The following is a 21,771-nucleotide window of genomic DNA, read 5'->3' as shown; positions in this document are numbered from 1 at the left end:
TACCTAACTGAAGTAAATATTTCATTGTCCTTCTCAACAGGCAAGCAGTGAAAACATGCTTTAGATGATCAGCATGCTCACCTCCTAATACCTACTAAAACAAATTCTTAGACTTCCATGTTTTTCAACTAAAACTTACAAGCCTAGCTTTTCATATACTGTAAATAATTTTATGTAGGGTCAGTCTTATAAGTGCACAGGGTACAAGCCAATGAAATTGCGAAATCAAAAAAGTGTCAAAACATCTTTCTCTAATCAAGACTTGCCCTGAGAAGTACGTAGACAAATATTTGGTAAAATGCTCCGTTCTGTTAACATATTATCAAGGTTCTCTGACCTGTTAGCCAGCCAATAGTGAAGACACATGTTGATAAGCCAAAGGAAAGCCCACAGATTAGTGAATGCGTGAATGAGGAAAATTCTGTTCTATGACCTGTGATTGTGCCATTAAGGAAGGTGCTCAGTGTTGTTAACTGGCAGATAAACGACACGTAGACATGTCAAGGAACGTGTTCTGACCTATTAATGCGTCAACTGCATCAGGGAGGAACACTCACATCAAAATCATTCACTCCGCAATCCACCAGATTAATGTCCTACCAATGTTAAACTTGTGAAGAACTTTGAATGTCCATGTTCTCAGTTGTTTGATACTTCACCTTCACCATGGTCCAACAGGCATGTACGCAGTATTGAGATCTTTCAATCTTACGCATCATATTACAGTGAGCAGTAATACCCCTCTTCGCAAACCCTTTCGACTTGTAGAATGAAGCTTCTCGTATCAAAACATTCCCATTGATAAGTGTCTCAATAAAATTCTAAGCAGACTCCAGAAAGAGCTGATAGGACTATATTAATGGAGATGTTTAGATGTCTAAGCGCTAGACAGCCATAAATATATTAGTTTCACGGTTCACCTATTATCCTATCGACAGAATTATTACTTATCAGTGTATTAACAAAAGCTAGGCACAGAAAAAGTGCACGAAAATCGAGTTGTATTTTGGGCAGGCTTAAATCATAACAAGGTAAACAACTGCGCATTGCAAAAAATTAGATATTACTAAGCAGGCAGTTTTACATTATACATTAGATTGGAGGAACCAGCCAGAACCAGACAGTCATAAGAAAAAGGAATAGCATCATTGAGAAAAATGTTCAGCCGACATGTTTGCACAAAAATGAAATGAAAAACACTGAAACAAAAACTTGGAAGTATTTTTGATGGTTAAAAAGGTTTGGATAAAATAAAGGTTGACTTCTATGCAAAAATATATTTGAACTAAAAGAAAATAATCTTTGTCGCAAGGCAAAAACAAGTCGAATTTATTGTCCTGTTGGTCACATGACTGATTGCATAAAGCCTCTTGCATATTATTCATCGAAATATAATATACATGTAATAATTTATGAACATACTAGAATAATAACTTAAAAAGTGAGACCTGAGTTGCAAGATAACTGGAGCTAAACGTTAATTAAAAAAAACTTGAAATACTTCTATATGTTATTAGCAGGAAGAAATACTAGTGTTTAAAATCCCATGAAGGCGCTTGATGGAAGGAGGCAAGAAGGACAGCATCCTAAAATATATAATTCTTGAAATAGCAAACGAATAGTTAATAAATGTATGACATTAAAGAAGATCAGAGTTCAACTCCAATACTTCTATTAGTCCAATAGTTTACTTCAAAGAGCAGCTAACGATTATCGGTATTATTACTGTGTATATTTTAACGGCCAAACTTGATTGATGCAATTCTCGAAAGATTATTTTATTTCTCATGTAATTCCAATCAAAGAGTGCTAAATTGTAAACAGTGCCCCTTTACCTATAAACTGTACCCCTTTACCTATGACCAGTGTTACAAACCGATTATGCATCTCACAGTAAACTTGGTCGAATTCTTAAGGAAACGATACCTGATGGCAGATCACGCAGAGTAAAACGCACAAAGTTCACACAACATACAAATAAATTATAGCAGTCAGACAGTCGGTAGGAGAATAATTTTCATGAAATTTTCATTTTCACCTTAACTACCTATGTACATGGATATATACAATTGGATACACATGTTTAGCACTAGTCGTATCTGAGTCAATAGCTATTTATTATTGCAACCTTTAAAGGTATTTCATCCAAACTATTTATTGGTTGAGACAGCAGTCTGATAACAGCCAATTTAACATAAATATTATTTTTAGACACATGACAGCATTTTGTATCGATTGTATACAATAACACTTTATAATATAATCCATGTTAAGCATCCAGTGTTATGGAGTCTATTCTTACACACTAATTTTATTCTACCACACACTAGTGACTAGACTCTTCAAAACATGCCCTTGAAATGACAATTTACAATAACAATATTAAGAAAAAGAAAAAACAAGAAAAAACGCTTTTTGAAACTTGGAGTCTACCTAAGCTAATACCAGCTCATCGTGTCTGTGTACAAATACTCTGAATTGATTGGCTGGTTTTGAACCCAATCAGAAATCATGCGACAATCAAATAAAACAGCGATAATAATAAGAATACTTGTATCGATCTTATCTGGATTGTGCTAGCAGTTAAATCGAAACAGTTTCAACGTTTACTATCACCAGCTAACAACTAACCATAAACACTGACACCAAAATCTAGTGAAATTGAATCGTTGTTCTTATTTTCGTTGTTTACTAAGACAATTAGATAAATCTTCAACTCAAGATCTGCTGACAAAAAACAAATTTGGCAAAGGCGGGATGATTTCTTATTGAAAGGAATATGTGTAGCTTCAACCATCGAGTTCTAGTAAAACTCTATGTACTATCACTTGACTGCTTTGGAAAGTTTAGAAAATTTATCATGACCTCGTGAGGTTACGCAGTGAAGATACCGTGCCCTGTAAACATAGCAATAAGTAAATGAATCAGTATTTCTATTGAAAAAGAAATAAAAATCAGAAGAAACAGGTCTATATCAGTGTCAAGGGGTACTCAAAAGCTTCTACTGTTTTATACTGTCTCCGTGCAACACCAATGACCATCTTAGAACTTTCTAAAGCACCGAGTCAGACAGATGGATAGACACAAAGACTACATTTCTGTATTATAGAATCTGGTATTTAATGTTTTAGTTAAATACTAAATATTAACTACTCATTATTATACAAATAGTACATTTATTAGTCAGGCACTAGCTCAGTAGCCTCATTTGAGAGTTTGGTAGATTGTATGAATTCCAAGTCAACCTCAAACATTACAGCTAGCCAGATAACAAAAAAAGATCTTCAGCGAGGCGCGATATAAAGAGACACCCCATATCCAGTAGTTCCTTCCAACTAGTTGTCGTAAAGAATGCTCACAATTTGATATTGATGTTTTGGAAGACATTCACTATTTTATCAATAAGTGCCAATTTAATGTAAAGATTTTATATAAACTATTTGAGATAAAAATTAAAACCAATAACTGATAAAAAGAACACTCACCCTCAACACAAGCATTTACTCAGTTTGCATATACTTGCGCAAATACTTACGAAAATAGTTACGAAAATTTCATCTGTCCTCCCTTACTGAACACCAATACTGTTCTCCGGTGTATGGGCCATCTGTATTCGAAGTGACTCTACTTCGGAGTTGAGCTTTTCAGCGCTGTTCGCTGTCCTAACACCTTCATGAAAGCTGCTCTCTTGCTCATTTAGTCTGGCATCAGAATTATTAGCCAGAGGAGTATCTTGCATGTCAGCGCACTTCTCCGGAGGAGGTTTGTATACAACTAAACCAATTAGGTTGAATACTATTGAAATTACTTTTAATATGACTGTTAACAAAAATAGCCTAAGAGACATCTGGGCATTGTTGTATATCCAACATGAGCCGCGTACCCCACAGTCCTCTTCCCACAAGCTACAGCTATTATCGATCATAGCGCCGGTGATTATTGGTCCAGGAATGCTGCCTGCAGAAGAAACAATAATTTCATGATGAGGCATGATCTTCATCAGGAGCATTCGATCATCTTATGATCTAACGCTGCCTGATTTCATCAAGCAGCATTAGATTATAAGAGCTAATAAGTTACCGATTAAAATGCTTCAATCCCCAGTACTGCTGAGCAGGAATGATGCAAATATGTGTAATGGAAGAGCCACACAACTCAGGTAATAGAAAACGAAACTTGGTCGAAACTTTCATTTTGAAACAAAACAAAAAAATTCGAGTAAAAACAAAGCTATTAAAAATTAGGTGATTCACGAATATGATAGCCAAATACATTGTGAATAACAAACAAAGGGATTGCATCGCATCAATGGTGCAAGCGCAAGACTGAACAACGAACGGGCATCACCTATATATATATATATATTTCTCAAAGTTAATCGTATGTCGTCTGTAGTTGCGTACAGCTATAGCGCACGCTGATTATTTTACTGATGCGACCACGCGTTACCAATTTTACTGATTGCGACAACGCGATGATGCGTTAACGCGTTCGCGTTATCACGTGATACGTGAACTATCTCGAAACCCCTGTAATGAAGTGTATTGCAGCTATCTATCTGTTCAGCGTCAACAAAACATGCATGCACATCATCGTAAGCCCAGAAAAACTAAGACTCGCTGTCCCCTCAGTTACTTTGCATGTCGAAACAACTAAATTTTAACTAAAGGTATTTGTTAAAATTTTACGCCGTAAGTTTTTTGACATATAATACAAAATTTTAACAAATATTGATCTTGACATACAAAGTGATTTCCAACTAACATTGTCCAAAGTTTATTAGAACATTGTAATTTTTTACACATGTACTCAGTTCTCATTCACATACGTAGTTTAGTTCTACCTTACTCAAATAATATTATACAGCGCTTCATATGGTGCTATTTTGTTTTAAAAATCATAGATGATGAAAATATTGTCCTAGTGGTGGGCAAGATGGTAAAAAAAAGAAAAACCACGCTTTTTTTTAGAATTACAACAAATAACATGCCCAAAAATTTTCAGATATACAGTATTGTATACTGTGTTATTTGAAAAATTTTCAAAGCTATTAAATAGCTATCACGACAAAAAAAGTAAAAGTGATGTAAAGAAACAAACGGTTGAGGTGAATGAAAGTGGAGGGCTTGGATGTGATGATTAGATAATTAAAAATAGAATATTAAAATATCCCAAATAAAAACTAAAAATATAAATAGATTACGTTAATTTAAAGAACAAATAGTCTAACTTATACTAGCGCTGTATCTCTATCCTGGCCTCTACCTTCAGATCGCCCATCTTCTGCACCTCAACTAGACTGTCTTAATGTAAAGGCGAACTGACAATAAAAACCTTTGTAATGAATTATTATCTTATTTAAATAGTTTCTACATAACATATAGATTCTTACGTAGTTTGTGCAATGCACTTGTTTTTAATTTTATATGTAATTGCATAAAATACTTCTCCTTAAGATTTTGAGCTGCAAAACTAAATCAAATACATTGTCATCTCATAAGAATATGACACACAACGATTTGGATGTTCAAAGCAAATATCAGAATGGATTTTATACAATAATTCTAACGATAATATCATAATTTCATGGATTTTATAAGATAGCCAGAATGGATAACTACATGCTGCTGGGGCTGTAACATGTGTTTAACGATTTATAATTGGTACAATAACTCATTTTACTGTGTTAACATGTTAACACCAATCAATATTGAAAAATAAACATGTTGATGTCAACTTTTTTGAAAAACATGCAAGTTTAAACCAATCCACTTATAAAAAAAACCTGTTCAAACTTTGACCAAACTTGAATCCTCATCAGATAATCAGCCATCAGCCGATGAGAAGATAAGCAGTTACCAGTGCAAGGTAGTAAATGGCACCAAGGTGCTTGGCCAACTCTAAAATCAAGCCTATGTACACCATTGACATTTTGTTCCATGCAACCACACCACTGAATGGACTTTACCATGTTACATAGAAGAACAATTTTTGAACATGGAATTAATACAGGGAATGAAAGAGTAAATTCACCAATGCTCAACTGTTGATGTACTAGCCTAAATGCTCTAGAAAGACGTACCCAAAAATCTGAGGAATGTCCACTGTAAACCAAGGGCGAAAGCTCTTTGCTTCTCGGGAACGACCCTGTGTAAGAGCATACAATAACATCTTGATTCTTAACTCGCATCGTGTGTGAATCTCAGACACTAAATATTTCGGAGAAAAAGCCACCAATCGTTAAAAACATCTAATTCAGCATCTTGATTGGTCCCGGTAGGCTTCTGCATGATACAGCTGCCAAGCATTAGGATTTAACATGCAAAACAAGATGCAATCGACTCAATGCATTTGAAAGGTGTCCCACCATTTTTTAATCTTACGTGCAATTGAATGATTAAAAATAACAACCTAGATATGATTATAGAGATATAAAACTGCTACTAACTACAAGAAAACATCACAAACTAAAATATATCATATTTGTTGATGCACATCCAAATGTCTTTTACAGTCACAAAGAGTTGTAGGTAACCAACTTTTATAAATTAAGCCTTTATACTTTAAGCCTTTATACTTTAAGCCTTTATACTTTAAGCCTTTATACTTTAAGCCTTTATACTTTAAGCCTTTATACTTTAAGCCTTAACCAATGAAGACTAATAAACTTAATTATGAACTATAAACTATTAGCTATGAACTCCCACCCGTTTCTTTGATGAAATAAATCTTGGTAGTTTTGCGCATTTCCGCGTGTTAGAAATTGCTAGAACTAATCAGTATAGAAGTGCTGAGATAGTTTAATATATTGGCTGTCTCACCACCTTCAGACAACAACTATGTTATATGAACCCACAGACAAAAAATAGACTGCTTGTTCATTAATGAGACAAGTTTAAAGATTATTTAAAGATTTGTTAGTCAAAGTCTATTAACAGAAACTGTTAGTTAAAGTCTATTAACTGTTAACAGAAACTGTTAGTTAAAGTCTATTAACTGTTAACAGAAACTGTTAGTTAAAGTCTATTAACTGTTAACAGAAACTGTTAGTCAAAGTCTATTAACTGTTAACAGAAACTGTTAGTTAAAGTCTATTAACTGTTAACAGAAACTGTTAGTTAAAGTCTATTAACTGTTAACAGAAACTGTTAGTTAAAGTCTATTAACTGTTAACAGAAACTGTTAGTCAAAGTCTATTAACTGTTAACAGAAACTGTTAGTTAAAGTCTATTAACTGTTAACAGAAACTGTTAGTTAAAGTCTATTAACTGTTAACAAAAACTGTTAGTTAAAGTCTATTAACTATTAACAGAAACTGTTAGTTAAAGTCTATTAACTGTGAATAGAAACTGTTAGTCAAAGTCTATGTTAACTTTGGGAAGGATATGTGCGCGTAAAGAGACTCTCACCTGAGAGTAGCAACAGTTAGTGGGACTCCAATAAAAAATGTGAAGAAGAATATCCCTAAAGTAACAGGCACGAATGCGGGGTAAAGAAGAGGACAATTCACATGGCAGATCCCGACGGTCACATCTACTGAGCCGTTATGAAGGGGTACTCCTGCGGGAGTCGCTGCTGGACAGCTGCAGTTCTGATATACCTATAACAGAAATAATGTGAAAACATCCTGCAAAAAGCAAAGCTTTGAGCAAATTTGTGGAAATAATAGATCACCTCTTGAATATACAGATAATTTGAGCAACTACATCAGGATAATGTATGTTTGAAAAGAACTGTATTACTCATCTGGGCAATTTTTCAGAATGTGCTCTTATTATAATACCTGTAGGTTAATTTACAGATAAACACTGAGATATCCTGTTACAACTAGTTAAGAACTAACAATGACCATTTTAAAAGAGACTGTAAACAATTCTTCCACTGTTTAAATTCTCCAATGCAATTGCCCAATGTTGACGAATGCAGAGGCAAACCCATCACACCAAACCACATTGATTAGGCCACATTGATTGTGATAGAAGAAAGAGACTTCTTACTGAGATAATTGAATCACTGACGGTAATTAAAAGAAAATTGATTTGCTCTAAACTTGTACAGGCGCAGCATTTCGTTCAGCAATAGAAGAGAGACTTCGTTATCACAGAGAGAACTGTACCACTAACAGTAATTACCTTTATTAATTACAAATTACAAGAAACATTGACTATTTTGTTACTACATACACGGCATGTCAGTACATGTATATGTATATTTTTCCATAAATACAAATACATTAAAATATTCTTTGCATTATATTTGCACAATAAAATGAACAATTATCTATGCAACACAAAAGAGCTGAATCGTTATCTGAATCGGATTATTTTTCAATAAGAATCGGTATATCGGATTGGTATCTGAATCGGCTGGTGAATTTAAAATCGGGGCATCTCTACCATACACAGTAATCCTTCGCTACTTCCCGGTTTAACTCCACGGTTTCAGCACATCGTATGGTAAAAAATAAGAAAACTAATAAAGACAAAAATAAAAAGAAATTAAATACATAAAATACATAAATCTCTCTCATTAGTGAGCTCGCAGTTGTTGAAGTTATTAGCGAATTCCTCAGAAATAGTCATCAAAAATTTTACTACTCAACATATGTTTTATAATTAAATTTTATTATGATTTGAAATTTATGGTCCTTATGCTCTTTATTTCTATTTCTATGATGCTCTTGAAAATCGAATGGCCTTCATTTTTATACATATGTACGTACATATAGCGATACTCTGTCAGTCGCATCCATAGACCTATTACATATACATATACTAAATAAGTCTATGGTCACATCGCTCAAGTTGTTCATGAATTACATGCGCATATGTATATATTGTGACAACTGAGAGTTATCCCGTCTCTCATGTTTACAAACAAGCATCTTCCTGCTCACAACAAGCCCGATTAATCACAAACACAAATAGTCTGACCATATAACGTCTAAACTATGTACATAGTGCATAAGTGCACTCTCTGACTTGAAACACTGAGACTGAAATATAAACTGAAAGTCAATAAAAAAAAACGATTTGCTTACTTGTTATATAGAAACTTCCATGATAAATACATTAGGTTTAGAAAGCAGTTTAAGTGTTACTGTGCTAAAACTTTCATCATACATGTATTTTAAAAATAAGTTTACATTTCATGGATTTTCTTTCACCTATCACAGGGGTTGCAGGTCCTGAAAAACCCCGAAAAGTGAGCAATTACTGATTACTAGTAAACGAATACAGCAGTTTACAATCTAATAAACAGAATAAACAGTCTAATCTGTGGCAGTTTCTAATGGCGGCGACTAACTGTTCGTTTTTGAGCTTTTAAGAGCTTTTAATCACGTTACCACATATTGTGCACCTACAACACAACAGATTAAGACATGGTGAATCTTTTGATACCAAATAACTGTAATGTGAATTTTGTTGCAAGTCAACCTTTAAGTAAGATTACCAGTCAGTGTTTTACTATTTTATAAGTAAATCCCTGTATGTCATATCATGTAATTTTAATTTGTGATGGTTTTTTGAAGTTGAATTTTATTAGAATTCGTGTCATGAAAAACATGACCGCCGTATGAGTCAAGGATGGACTTTAAGCTTGAATTTAGTGTCAAATTTTTGACTTAAACGCTGGAATTTTCAGTAATCAATTTCTATTTCTAACTATTCCTCTGAGATAAACATTACCGTTTGTGTTTGAGACCCAATAACTATAGCGAGAGATAATTCCTGAAACACAGCCAAACCAAAACAATTAAAGCATTGTGCGGGCTCCTTCTAAGAGGCCATTGACTAAATGTCATTCTAAATTTTATTTGGCTAGTGCTAAATATGATGGTCGTTTGGAATCTCAGAAACAATAACTAGTGTAGATTTTTTATTCTCACCTTAACATTGTTGGAGAGGGTAACAAGATTTTCTGAGCAACCAGCATAACAGGGAGAGAAATATTCTATACCAGCAGCACACACGGGGTCAAAGATGTCTTTAGAGCAACCACATCCTTTATTACATGCAGCATCCAAGCCTTTACTATTTGATGATTCCCTGCAAAGTTTGAGATTTTTGTAGTATGAATAGTTTTGATGATGATATGATGAAATTTAGACCAAAATTGTAGCAGGATATCTTATCTCAACCACACTACGCAAGAAGAATGACGCCTACAAAAGCTTTAAGCTTCTGTAAAAAATAAAACCTTCCCAAGACAATAACAAACTGCTACAGCATCTATATTATTACAATCTATTTAATAGCTTCCGCAGCATTAAGTGCTAAGGATGCTACAGAATAAAATAATAAATGCAGAAGTAAAAAAAATGAAGCCCTGAACGGTGTTTGATGTTTCGTGGAAAGGATTCAGCTAAATTAACTAACACTACTGTTTTTCTAGCAAAACATTACATAACTATGTGTGCATAATGATGCGAGCGTGCTAAGATATGAGAATGCCGATTCAGCAATGCTGGAATAATAATAATAATAAGACATGTAATGACAAGAGAAGCTAGCAATTTAATCGTTTTAGAATTGATAATACAACGAAGATTAGCCATTCAACTGTAAAGCTTTTCTAAGTAACAACTGACACATCACCAGCGAGGCCAGCGCAGTGGATGTTTCATCATAACACCACACAAAAAGCATGGTAATTGCCAGAGCACTTTGTGGACAGTCACACGGGAATTAATCACTAAAGCTCATGCACTATTGTTGGCCAGTAGGTTTGTTACTTCTATTGCATCAGTATTAAGCTATTTGTATTTCTGTACATTTTATGCTCTGACATACCTTTTGCTATACATTTGTAAATAAACCTGGATATAATAACTCATCTAAATCTAGTAGTGGGTCTACATGTAATATCTTCCTAATAATTGTGAGCGCGTGCAATTTTCTAACTTGTGATATAAACTTTCATATAATGGTCTACATGTATGAGCGCACACTTTGTATGAATTAAAAAACATTTTTTTATAAATGTTCTTAAAACAAATGCATTGCACTTGTTTTAATGCATGACTATGCATTAAAATACAATGCATTTAACGTTTCACGCTATGAGTGCATAAATAAAAAAATTAGAAGTAAAAAAACTAACTGAAGTGACAATCAACAAAATTTTACAGCATAGATTTCTTATGTAAAAAAGCCTGGGAATACAGGTCATAGGTCATACGCTCATAGAAGTTGAAGTAGTGATACAGAGCCAATCTAACATAGACTAAATGAATTTTAAATTAACATATTCATTTACTTGCATTTTTGAGTTTATATTGACTATTTTTTTCAACCACTTTCCCTAGTTGAAAGTTGTTTCTTCTTTCTATCGCATTCACTTCATTTACAATAATTACTAAACAGCTCTAAATTTTTTTTAAATACTTGAATCCAAAACATTTTTGCATGTGTTTCTACTATTTGTGGTTTTGTTGTTTCAATGCTAAGATAATCATAGCCTTTTTTTTCACCAAAACTAACACTCACATTAATCAGGATTAGTAATGTTCTTATAATTAATTAGGTTTTGATGCACTGTTCAGTATTACTGAAACAATGTAAATGTAGAGCCAAACTATATTAAGGAGAACTGTGTGCTATATACTGATGTACAACTCTGCAACGTTTAGCAGAACTTTGGATACCACATGCTAAAAATTGCTTCAAGAGTCAGGAAAAAGATTTGCTTGAATTTTATGGTGCATGTCAAACAAGTTATATGCTAAAGTGATCATAAATCAAGGTGTGACTTTATACTTGAGAGAAAGAACCAGTGCAAGTACTGAGGCCCCATTACATTCGCTGGGAGAGGCCTATCTGAAAAATAAAATCCTAACATTAGTTGTTTCGTAAGTCAGGAACTTTTCTGAAGGCGGAAGTCTGGAAACTAGTTCAATGCTAATAAACCTCTTACCCTGGATAGTTAGCAAGCAGTCCAGCAATGTTGGGATCCTCACAACGTGCAAAAAAAATTGGAGACAAGACAAGAACAATGCCAGAACAGATTGCAGTTAGCTTTAGAACTCCAGATACCTTCAGCTGTAACTTCTTGCAAACCCAACCTCCAGCCATCTGGCCAAGGGCAGCACCAGGAACAGCTAGAAGACCTAGCAACAAGTGAATCTGCAGTGACCGTTTTGTGACCTAGAGAATTTCGTCTGAGAAATTTCGGAGGGGGTGGGAAAATGTAAACGGCCCATCCATATTGACAAAAACTACACTTAAATTATGTTTCGGCATTTCAAACCAACACTGCAACATGCGCGTGCATGTTTTATATTGAACGAACAAGATCAATGGAGGGCCTACTGAGGCTCTTACGACCGGCAACCTATTGACGTAAGCTGACTCTCAACTTTACACCAGCCAACATTTTCTTAATAAGGGTTCCCATGATTACTTGAACACAATAATAAACATGAATGATTTTGTACCGAATTCATAATTAATCAAACCATATCGGAGTGACATAAATAATTTTATACACAAAACCTGCCGAGAATTACGGCATCAACACATGACTACTTTGTAGCACTATTTCAAAATTTAGTCAAACTTGTGAGCCACTCAGATTTCAATCCAATTAATTTACCATCTATAGTTAACCTTCACAGAATGTTGGCAGTTGACATGTTTATGTTGCTATATAAACTATTTTCAATCTAAATGATCAAAATAAAAAGGAATTAATTAAATTAGCACAAGGACCAGCGGTAGACTGAGCAACAAGCACTATAATCAGCGAGAATTTGATAGGCCTACGCAGATTTGACAAGACATACAGTGATATAACTTGAAGTAATCAGCTACATCTGGCATGCTCATCTGCTGGAGGACAATCAGGAAACAGATAGCAGAGTACCAGACTGGTGTTTGTGTCACAGAATTACAAGTACAACACAAAACAAAGCACTTGATTCGTTGCTGGATAGTTAGCAAGAAAGTTGCGCCTTCAAAAAAATCAGCACTGCTAAATTGTATTGGTTCATTTACATACCAAGAAAGCGCCGCTGTTGACCCAAATCAAAGTTTAATATTTCCAGGGTTCAGATCTACCAAGAACTCACATATTGTAACTTTTTGAAATGAAAACTTCTGTTTAAAGTTCAATAAACTACAATTATAAAAATTATAGTTGATATCTAAAAGTCAACGTTATTTTTAATAAAAAATAACACATTTGTTTGTAATTTTTAATAATCGACAGGTCAACTGCACAAAATAAAACAGTAGCTAAACACATAACTTTCACATAAATAATATAGCTACTACCGATATGTGCACAATATCTGTAGCAGCTGAGAAATGAACTCAATATTTTATGCTGCCGTAAAAGACCTTTGCTAAACACTGGCCACTTTGAAAGTGATGACTCTGATATCATAAATTTACTATAAGCTTTTACCAGAAGGCATAAGCCCTGTAAAAGCATAATTTTCTCTGAATAAACAAATTCATGAAAAGAGCCTCCTAGTAGGTGTTTTTAATCACACAAATACCAGCCTGATCATTTACAGTAAAAGTAAATAGAAGAAATTGGTTTGTCATGCACATATGACTGGTATATCAGGTCAAATCATGTACTTACTCAGCATAGAAAACTAAATACAAGAAATCAAGTAAAGTGAAAGAGAGAGTGCGAAAAATTAAATTGAAACTAGTAGTTAACGATAGTTACAAACATCTGGTCGTCAGAACTTTATGTTACAAACATTTGAGCGTTATTCCTATATACCGCATATTCAAACAATTATCAACACTATGGTTAATTAGAAGCTATCAGATATATAATCGTAAAGCTACCAGATAGTACAATTGTCCAAACTTAACGTACAATGCCACCAGACCAACGCCACCAGACCGCACACATAAAGTAACATTATACTCCAAATGCTATAGAGTGACCACAGGGAAGTTTTGCAGACATTTGTTGGTAGGAATAAGATTAATGCTCGATCGCACCAGCTACCCTGGTTTACCCTAGGACACTTTTATTTCGCTAGTATTTAGTTTCGTGAGTAGCACACAGAGTAAAATTTCGCTGCAACTTAATTTCGCGGCTCTGATGAGTGCGAAAATATAGTGATGTGAAAATAAATGCAGTGAAACAAACAGATTAGATTCTTCAGGTCCAGTTCGCTAATAAGAAAAAATTTTCAATTTGGGACTAGTTTGTATTTGTAAACCGCAGGTAGAAATGTGTGGGCGAGATCGATAATTCAATTTGATGGCTTGTTGCCATTTGTTTCTTGAACTATCAATGACGTCTAGGTTCTTCTATATGATGATTGTACTGTGGATATCAATGAACAAAGCTATTTAATTTCGCGTTTTCGCTCGTTTATTATGATAGTTTAGTTTCGCTCATGAAATTTTCGCGAGAAGATGACTCCGCGAAACGCGAAAGTTAGATGACGCGAATACATAAGTGTCCTAGGGTAGTATAAGTGCCAACTGTTGGATATAATGAGGTAAATAACAACAATTAGACTTATCTTCTCCTGCTGATTTGGTTAGTAACAAATAACACAGACTAGACCGACGAGCCAACCACCATGCCATGTATCTCAAACCACAATAACAACAGACAATTTTTGCAATCTGGACAAATAGTGAAGTTTTATGCTCTCTGTAAGCATTTGATAATGACAAATCTAAAATATGGTTCAGACCTGTAAGGATGGCGGAGAAGCTTGGTGATTGGTTGAACTGGTTGCTGATATACTTGGGCAGAAAAGTGCTGAAGCCAGCAGCCAAGGCCAACTCTACAGCAATGGTAGCTGTGATGAGCATGAGCGGAGCGTTCCGAAGCAAATATCTGAGAAAATATAATAATATACAATTGACACACTTCAGATAGTCAAGCAATAATATTAAGAAGTGTAAAAGAATAGCAGGTGCTTGGTATGAAAAAAATAACAAGTGTTTGGTTTGGCATCTTCACCCGGTATTGAAAGAAATCCACTGTCGACTTGCAGCCATGTGAATACAAGTTTTTATAAGTTATTAAGCCGAACCCCTAATGTGTCTGTCTTTGAAACAGTTGAGTTTTTTACATGCAGTACATAATGAAAAGGCTCAAAGCCCAGGGCTGATACTCCTCCATAAAAGGCCCATTAGGTTCGGCCCAAAATCACGTTTTAGGGGGGTTTTCAGACCATGAGGCACTGTCAGTGAATTTGCTACTTTAGGGGTGGTTTCCACAGTCAAGCCAGTAAAAGGGCCCATGCTCATTAAGGTTTTATTCAGCCAAAGCAATACCAAAAAATTGCACTGAAATTCCAGTCTTCATTTTAATACAAATCGCATTAGAATCTGCATGCTTGCTGACGGGAAACAAATGGAAAAGAGACAGTCGACACTGAATCATCTTAGCCACTCTTTAGCCATATACTCAGAACGAATGATATGCTATTTCTTTCATTGATATTTACTATGTTTTCCTTTGTAAATTAAAATGATGATCTGATGGTTGATGTTTGGAATCAGTTTTATTAACCCTTTTTGCAGGCTTATTGACATTTTGTCGTTTTGCGATACTGACGCTAGTCGGCAGAGCAACTATTATGTCGCCACACGAACGGTTTTTATAAATTGATTTATGGTTAGCTAATTGCCTGTTTTTGTTTAATTTTTTACTAATAGTAAACTACAATATATCAGTCTCTGTTAGCAACAAAAAATAAGCCGTTTGCAGAAAAAAAACGATCGTTTTTGCAATACTAAACAAACAAAAAATTCGAAATAAAAACGTATCTAAATAAAATTGGGAATTTTGTTTGTAGGTTTTTTCTGCTTTATTAATGCATGAATCATATTGGATGTTTAGCAGGGCTTAGAACCTGGGCGCCCTTTAGAAAACACCCAGTGTTTAGGGGGTGTATTTCAAATTGACCAACCAGGTGATTGGGGTACAATATCCAAGTCTGGGCCTATCCAGGTGGGTGTTTCTTTCAGAGTATCAGCCCTGGGGCTCAAAGACCATTTGCCAACTTTCAATGAATGCCATTTATAGCCTTTCCTAGTGTGTCTAGATAAAAGCAGTGAAAATAAGATGCGTAAACGCAATTCATCCTTAAGTGTTTCAACATGGCAAATAATGACAAGATTCGAGCTAAAATGGGACATATTCAAACTGATTTAGCGCGAAGCTCAAATACATTTGTACATACAAAATATATAACATAGGGTTTTGTGTAATTTTGATTTTGTTCATTTCAAAAGTCGGTGGCCTTTATTTATGTAAAGAATTTATCGCTATGCATTCTGATGAGACTTCAGAGCACACCAAAGACCTGAAGCAAAGTTAGCGACCGTAATGATCGAGAGCAGTATGTAAGCTAACATTAGCATTGACCAAGCCCATCCTCCCTCGCTCTGTAAAGCTAGTCAGAATAATGGATACCTACAACACTGCTCGCGGCATGTCTTTGTATGTCATACCAAAGCCGGGAGTATTTACTGCAGCTTCCGTGCCATTGTCGTGAGCCTCAGATATCTTTGCAGCTCGTATCTCAGCCGTACCTAAACAGAGCAGCAGCAATTAAATGATCCTGCTGAGAAGGAAGTGGTTTATAAGATGTTCTTGAGATCTTGACACTGGTAAACGTCTTGAATATCATACTGAATTTATAATTTACTTCTTTTGGCTGTCCTAAAATACAACTCGTGAGACATTCTCACCAATCAACAAATCGTCAGCCTATCTTCTCCCTGCAAACTAACACAATGACATAATAATTTTTTAGTAACATATACAAGCTAGCCACACGCATGTGGAAGCTTATAATATATATTATATATATAATATATATAATATATGCTTATCAGTCGCTTTATATTTAAATTTATATTTAAATTCAAATATTTTCCAGGAGTACCAGGAGTACTAGGAGTTCCAGGAGTACTAGATCTTGCCATAAACTAGCAACTTTGAGAAAACATCAATGCAAATGAAAAATGACATACTGATATGTAGTAAAAAAAATCAATAAAAAATCACATTGAAAGCCAATCATTTCATTTTACCTCTCTAGATGTGCTACAAGGTAGAATCAGAACTGAAACATACCATAGGCTCTTTAACGTAAACATCATATACATTACAGTAGATCAGTGACCAGATATAGATTAACAGCTCAGCAACCAGGAAAACACCACACTTCCATTAGTAGCTGTTTATATCATCAAAATTTACACAAAAAGATTGAAATAAAATATAAATCATACCAGGCAGTTCCTTGGGAAAAAGAAACATGAACAGCGCTAGTACAAGGGAGATCAATGCGTTTATAAGGAATCCCAGCCACCAAGCTCCGACCCAACTGGGATCACTCGACGTCAGCCCTCTACAACACAAAGTATTGACTGCTTGTAACAAAACTGTCACCAAAGAAACTGATGACATATGTTTAGGCATATACAGCATAACTCAAACTATGATATCATAACAATATTTCAAATGCTCAATCATAGGGCTAATTACAATACAGTACTACAAATTTTTTGCTGTCAGGTTGAACTGTGTAGGATGCATTAGACAAAGTGATTGACAACTAGAAGGGTGCTTTTGAATTCCCTGGGCACAACCCAGAGGAGTACGGGAGACAAAATATAAAAGCGTGTATTGCTGAACGCAATATGCGATAAGCTTTTGCTTAGTTCTGCCCATAACTACAAACTTAGAGTTTTCTTTACTTGCCACATTCAGCGATGTACGTGACAACCGGCATATGAATCGAATAAAAATATCAAATAAATGTACAATATAATATAAGGCAAGCAGTAAGATAATCCTAGTTTACAAACATTACAGAATTTATAAAGCGCTCAAATCATTGTTTATCAGCTGTCAAAAACCCTTCCGGAATCAGTTATCCAATCACGACTAAACCTAACATACCGTAGTTCCCTAACAATTGGGGCGAGTAGATTGCAATTCGTGGTATCCTATGTGTCTACACCATGTACCGACTGCATGTAAGAAATTCAAACACACCCATAGCTACCACACATGTGCAACATTATAAACTGACAAGACGAGGGATGAACAAGCTCAACTTTCAACCTTATTCTGTCAGAGAGAAAGAGAGCGATCTGTGAGTGGAATAGACAAATAGAACACGCCAGTTCCATGACTCAACAAGGTTACTTGCACTTTCAGATTTGACTTGCTGCCAACAAACAGAGTTAGATTTTGCCTCCAGATTAAAGAGCATATAATAGTAGCAGGACTTACGGAGGAGGCTTGCGAGGGTAGTCCACATAGATTTCGAGAAGAAAGCCTCCAAAAATGAAGCCCATGGCCGGTCCGAATACGGATGCCCCAGCCATTAGACCTGTAGTGGTAGAACCAAGTATAAAGCTGGGGTAAACTAGCTACTGTGGTCAGAAGCATGAAAAAGAGATTTTATGTGAAGGAGTTTCAGCTAGAGCTGGAGCATTCATAGCAAGCTTAAATGGAAGACTTACAAAGGCATCTAAAAGAACCCAAAAATTGCTCGTTCTAACTAAATAAAGTTGGAGCCGAAAAGCAAGCATATTCATAATACATATCTTAAACAAATTCAGTTGGTGATTAGTCATAGATTAATATAATCGATTAGTCATAGATTAATATAATCGATTAGTAATAGATTAACATAATCGATTAGTCATAGATTAATATAGTCGATTAGCCATCTAGATTAATATAATCGATCAGTCATAGATTAATATAATCGATTAGTCATAGATCATCGATTAGCCATAGATTAATGTAATCGATTAGTCATAGATTAATATAATTGATTAGTCATAGATTAATATAATCGAAGTCGCAATTTGTTGAAGTATTTTTAAAAATTTCAACTTTTCAATTTGAGCTTGATATTCCCATTTTCTCCTTGTATTTGGAATTGAATCGTTTAACTGTTGCCTTCGAAAATATAGCGATGTGAAAATAAATGCAGTAGAACTACAAATTCACGCTACTACAAACAAAGGCAGTAGTAGCGTGGATCCTGCTACGTATATTGTGAATTTACCGTAAGGAAAACATGCACACAAGATCTACATGGAGTTATTTACCTGAGAGAATAAAATTCTATAGAAATCATTACTCTTACTCTCAGCTGTCATGAATTTCACAATATGCCGTCATTCTAATAGCATTCTCCGAAGTTCTATTCGTACTTTGAAGATATCTTTCAAAGAAGTTACAGTTCCTTCGATAAAATGCTAGGGGAACCCACTACCATGCAATTTTAGAGGCGGGCGGCTGTACTTTAAGATACATCCGGTTCAGGGTCAAAGAATTTTCGAGCATATATTAGGCTAAACTAAATTAATCTAGTTATGCTACGCCATAGGGTCACCCACAATGCAATTATTTATTTTTATGTGGTTTAAAATTAACTCCGAGTGCAAGACCTTAAATCAAGACAATTGGTTTAGGTGACAGCTATCTTACGGTGAATCTTATTCTAATGGTGCATCAAGAAATGTTGTAATTCAACATATTTTACAAACAAATAACAGTAGAATTACTGAGGCACTTTTCCACCTGATGGGTTCAATGGCTTGCATAAATATTAAAAAGGCCACTCTCATTGTCTTATTCAAGGAAATATTTAACCTACCTGATCCCATACAAAGTACAAACATTTAATTTAATTAATCTAGAGCTACTCTTGCTAGCTTAAATAGCAGTTAAGCAATTGTTAGTAACACATCAACCTACAACTATCAAATCAAAATTGGTTTTCATGTAAACATGAAAAATTTCTTTCACATGTTGCTTGAAAGATAGTGCAAACAGTTTACTTTAGTCTCTAAAGCAAATTTAAAACACCCCCACAGATAAACGGTTATATAGAAAATATGTTTATGATAATATTTCTAATAAATAGCAAGCGGGTGACTCCTAATATATACTATAAATATTCCATTACAAAAACATGAAAGCTAATATCATTTTGAGCATGAGATTTTGCTGTCTAATAGATGTGAACATTTTTAAGAAGTTGTAAAACTTGAACTAGTACAAACAAAATTAAACGCCAGGTTAAAAGCCGGGCAGAGATTTTGCTGTAGACCGTTTAAATGCTATAATTTTTTGGGATCAACAAGCTACCATCAGTATATGAATGTTAGTCAGTCAACTTCTTGGTTTTGTCGTCAATTTTGGCTGGCTGTCAACATATGTGACACCTGCATGGACTATGCCAAGTCACATCACATAACGCTGCTAACACAAGCAACCACATTGTGCCTTGTCATGTAAATATATGTGTGTACATGTAATTACAAGTACTCTCCTAACACTAGGCCTACTTTCATACTGCAGACTCATAAAAGAACTGGTAACAAATGCATTCTAAATAGGTTGCTGTAAGTGACAATGTATTCAAAGAAGTGCAGCTTTGAAAAGAAAAGAAAGTAATAGCTTGCCAAAAACGTCAACCAAAAATGATTTACTGAAACAGGCAGCTAGTGATCCAGAGGAAATTCAAACATTTATATGAAAAAGTTAGGATAAGTGTGAGTACAACAAATATAAATTCAGGTAGAGCAAATATAGGACCAGGTAGAGTAAGTATAGGACCAGATAGAGTAAGTATAGGAATAGGTAAAGCAAGTATAGGACTAGGAAGAGCAAGCATAGGACCAGGTAGAGTAAGTATAGGACCAGGTAGAGTAAGTATATGACCAGGTAGAGTAAGTACAGGACCAGGTAGAGTAAGTATAGGACCAGGTAGAGTAAGTATAGGACCAGGTAGAACAAGTATAGGGCCAGGTAGAGTAAGTATAGGACCAGGTAGAGAGCAAGTGCAGGGCCATTTCTTTTTGAAGAGAAATCTGTGCATAATTTTATAATTCCAATCATCAAGCATGCTACATATGACCAACCTTTGAAACAATGAGCGCTATAAAATTATATGTCTAAATTCGTACGTGAGCTCATAAAAACTTCTGGTGATCGATTTTCAAGATTTCTTAGTACATGGCCTCACCATGACAAACTAGACCGGGTATGGCTTAAAAATAAATAAAACGTACCTATATAGAGAGGTGCCATTTTAGCCGACACACTTTGATCGAGGTATGTAACTCCAAGACTGTAAAGGCAGGTACCCCCAAAACCGTGAAAGACCTGCCCAAGCAGCAGCAGATAATAGTAGTTCTTGAGGTTTGCATCACCACCACCGGCAGAACACGAGCTGCTGTTAGCACCTGCACAATAAATGACACTCTGGAGCAGTTAACGGGGCCTTAACAGGTATTCACAAACTAAGGATGAACTACTCCAGAAAAATACTGAACAAATTTGTTGGCAATGATGATGTGACTAATTTTAGGTGTGAGTACTAGCATATTTGTACATACCTACAAGAAGTACTTACTTTTTTACGACCTACTCTTTGACATGATTAGATAGCTGAGGATAGAGGTGGAACGAGACAGGTTTTTTAAGTTCGAGACGAGACTCGAGACACTGTCTTGTAAAAATTCGAGACTCGAGACAGTAAAATAATGAGCATTTGGTGATGATTTCACTACACAAGTACTAGCTACTTGGTATATATAAAATTAATAAAACGATTATTAGATTGAATTTTCACCTGGTGTAAACGATTTAAATACAACATTTTAATAGTGATATGCATATAGTTTTTGTAAACAAAAGTGTCTCTCAAACAGCTCTAAAATACCGAAGTTATATATTCTAAGAAATTTGAGCTTGATTGATCATAATTATTATAAACATATTGCTTTGTAAATGTATATT

At 34.9% G+C, this 21,771-nt stretch overlaps 1 protein-coding gene across 2 annotated transcripts in view; it reads right to left on the bottom strand.

Moving 5' to 3' along the window:
* Window positions 1-926: 926 nt before the first annotated feature.
* LOC137398201 (solute carrier organic anion transporter family member 4C1-like) overlaps window positions 927-21,771 on the bottom strand; it is a 34,467-nt gene continuing 13,622 nt past the window's right edge. For both annotated transcript variants that reach the window (XM_068084310.1, XM_068084315.1), the window contains exons 5-15: window positions 21,042-21,215; window positions 18,241-18,340; window positions 17,232-17,350; window positions 16,412-16,526; window positions 14,675-14,820; window positions 11,917-12,109; window positions 9,890-10,049; window positions 7,410-7,600; window positions 6,083-6,147; window positions 3,536-3,957; window positions 927-1,586 (exon numbers count right to left, since the gene is read on the bottom strand). In XM_068084310.1, coding sequence (XP_067940411.1) covers window positions 3,569-3,957; window positions 6,083-6,147; window positions 7,410-7,600; window positions 9,890-10,049; window positions 11,917-12,109; window positions 14,675-14,820; window positions 16,412-16,526; window positions 17,232-17,350; window positions 18,241-18,340; window positions 21,042-21,215 — 1,652 coding nt within the window. In that variant the 3' untranslated portion in view covers window positions 927-1,586; window positions 3,536-3,568. The remainder of the gene's footprint in view (window positions 1,587-3,535; window positions 3,958-6,082; window positions 6,148-7,409; window positions 7,601-9,889; window positions 10,050-11,916; window positions 12,110-14,674; window positions 14,821-16,411; window positions 16,527-17,231; window positions 17,351-18,240; window positions 18,341-21,041; window positions 21,216-21,771) is intronic.

The sequence above is a fragment of the Watersipora subatra genome, chromosome 1, assembly GCF_963576615.1.
Source record: "Watersipora subatra chromosome 1, tzWatSuba1.1, whole genome shotgun sequence".
Lineage (NCBI taxonomy): Eukaryota > Metazoa > Bryozoa > Gymnolaemata > Cheilostomatida > Watersiporidae > Watersipora > Watersipora subatra.
This window is presented reverse-complemented; position numbering and strand designations above follow the sequence as displayed.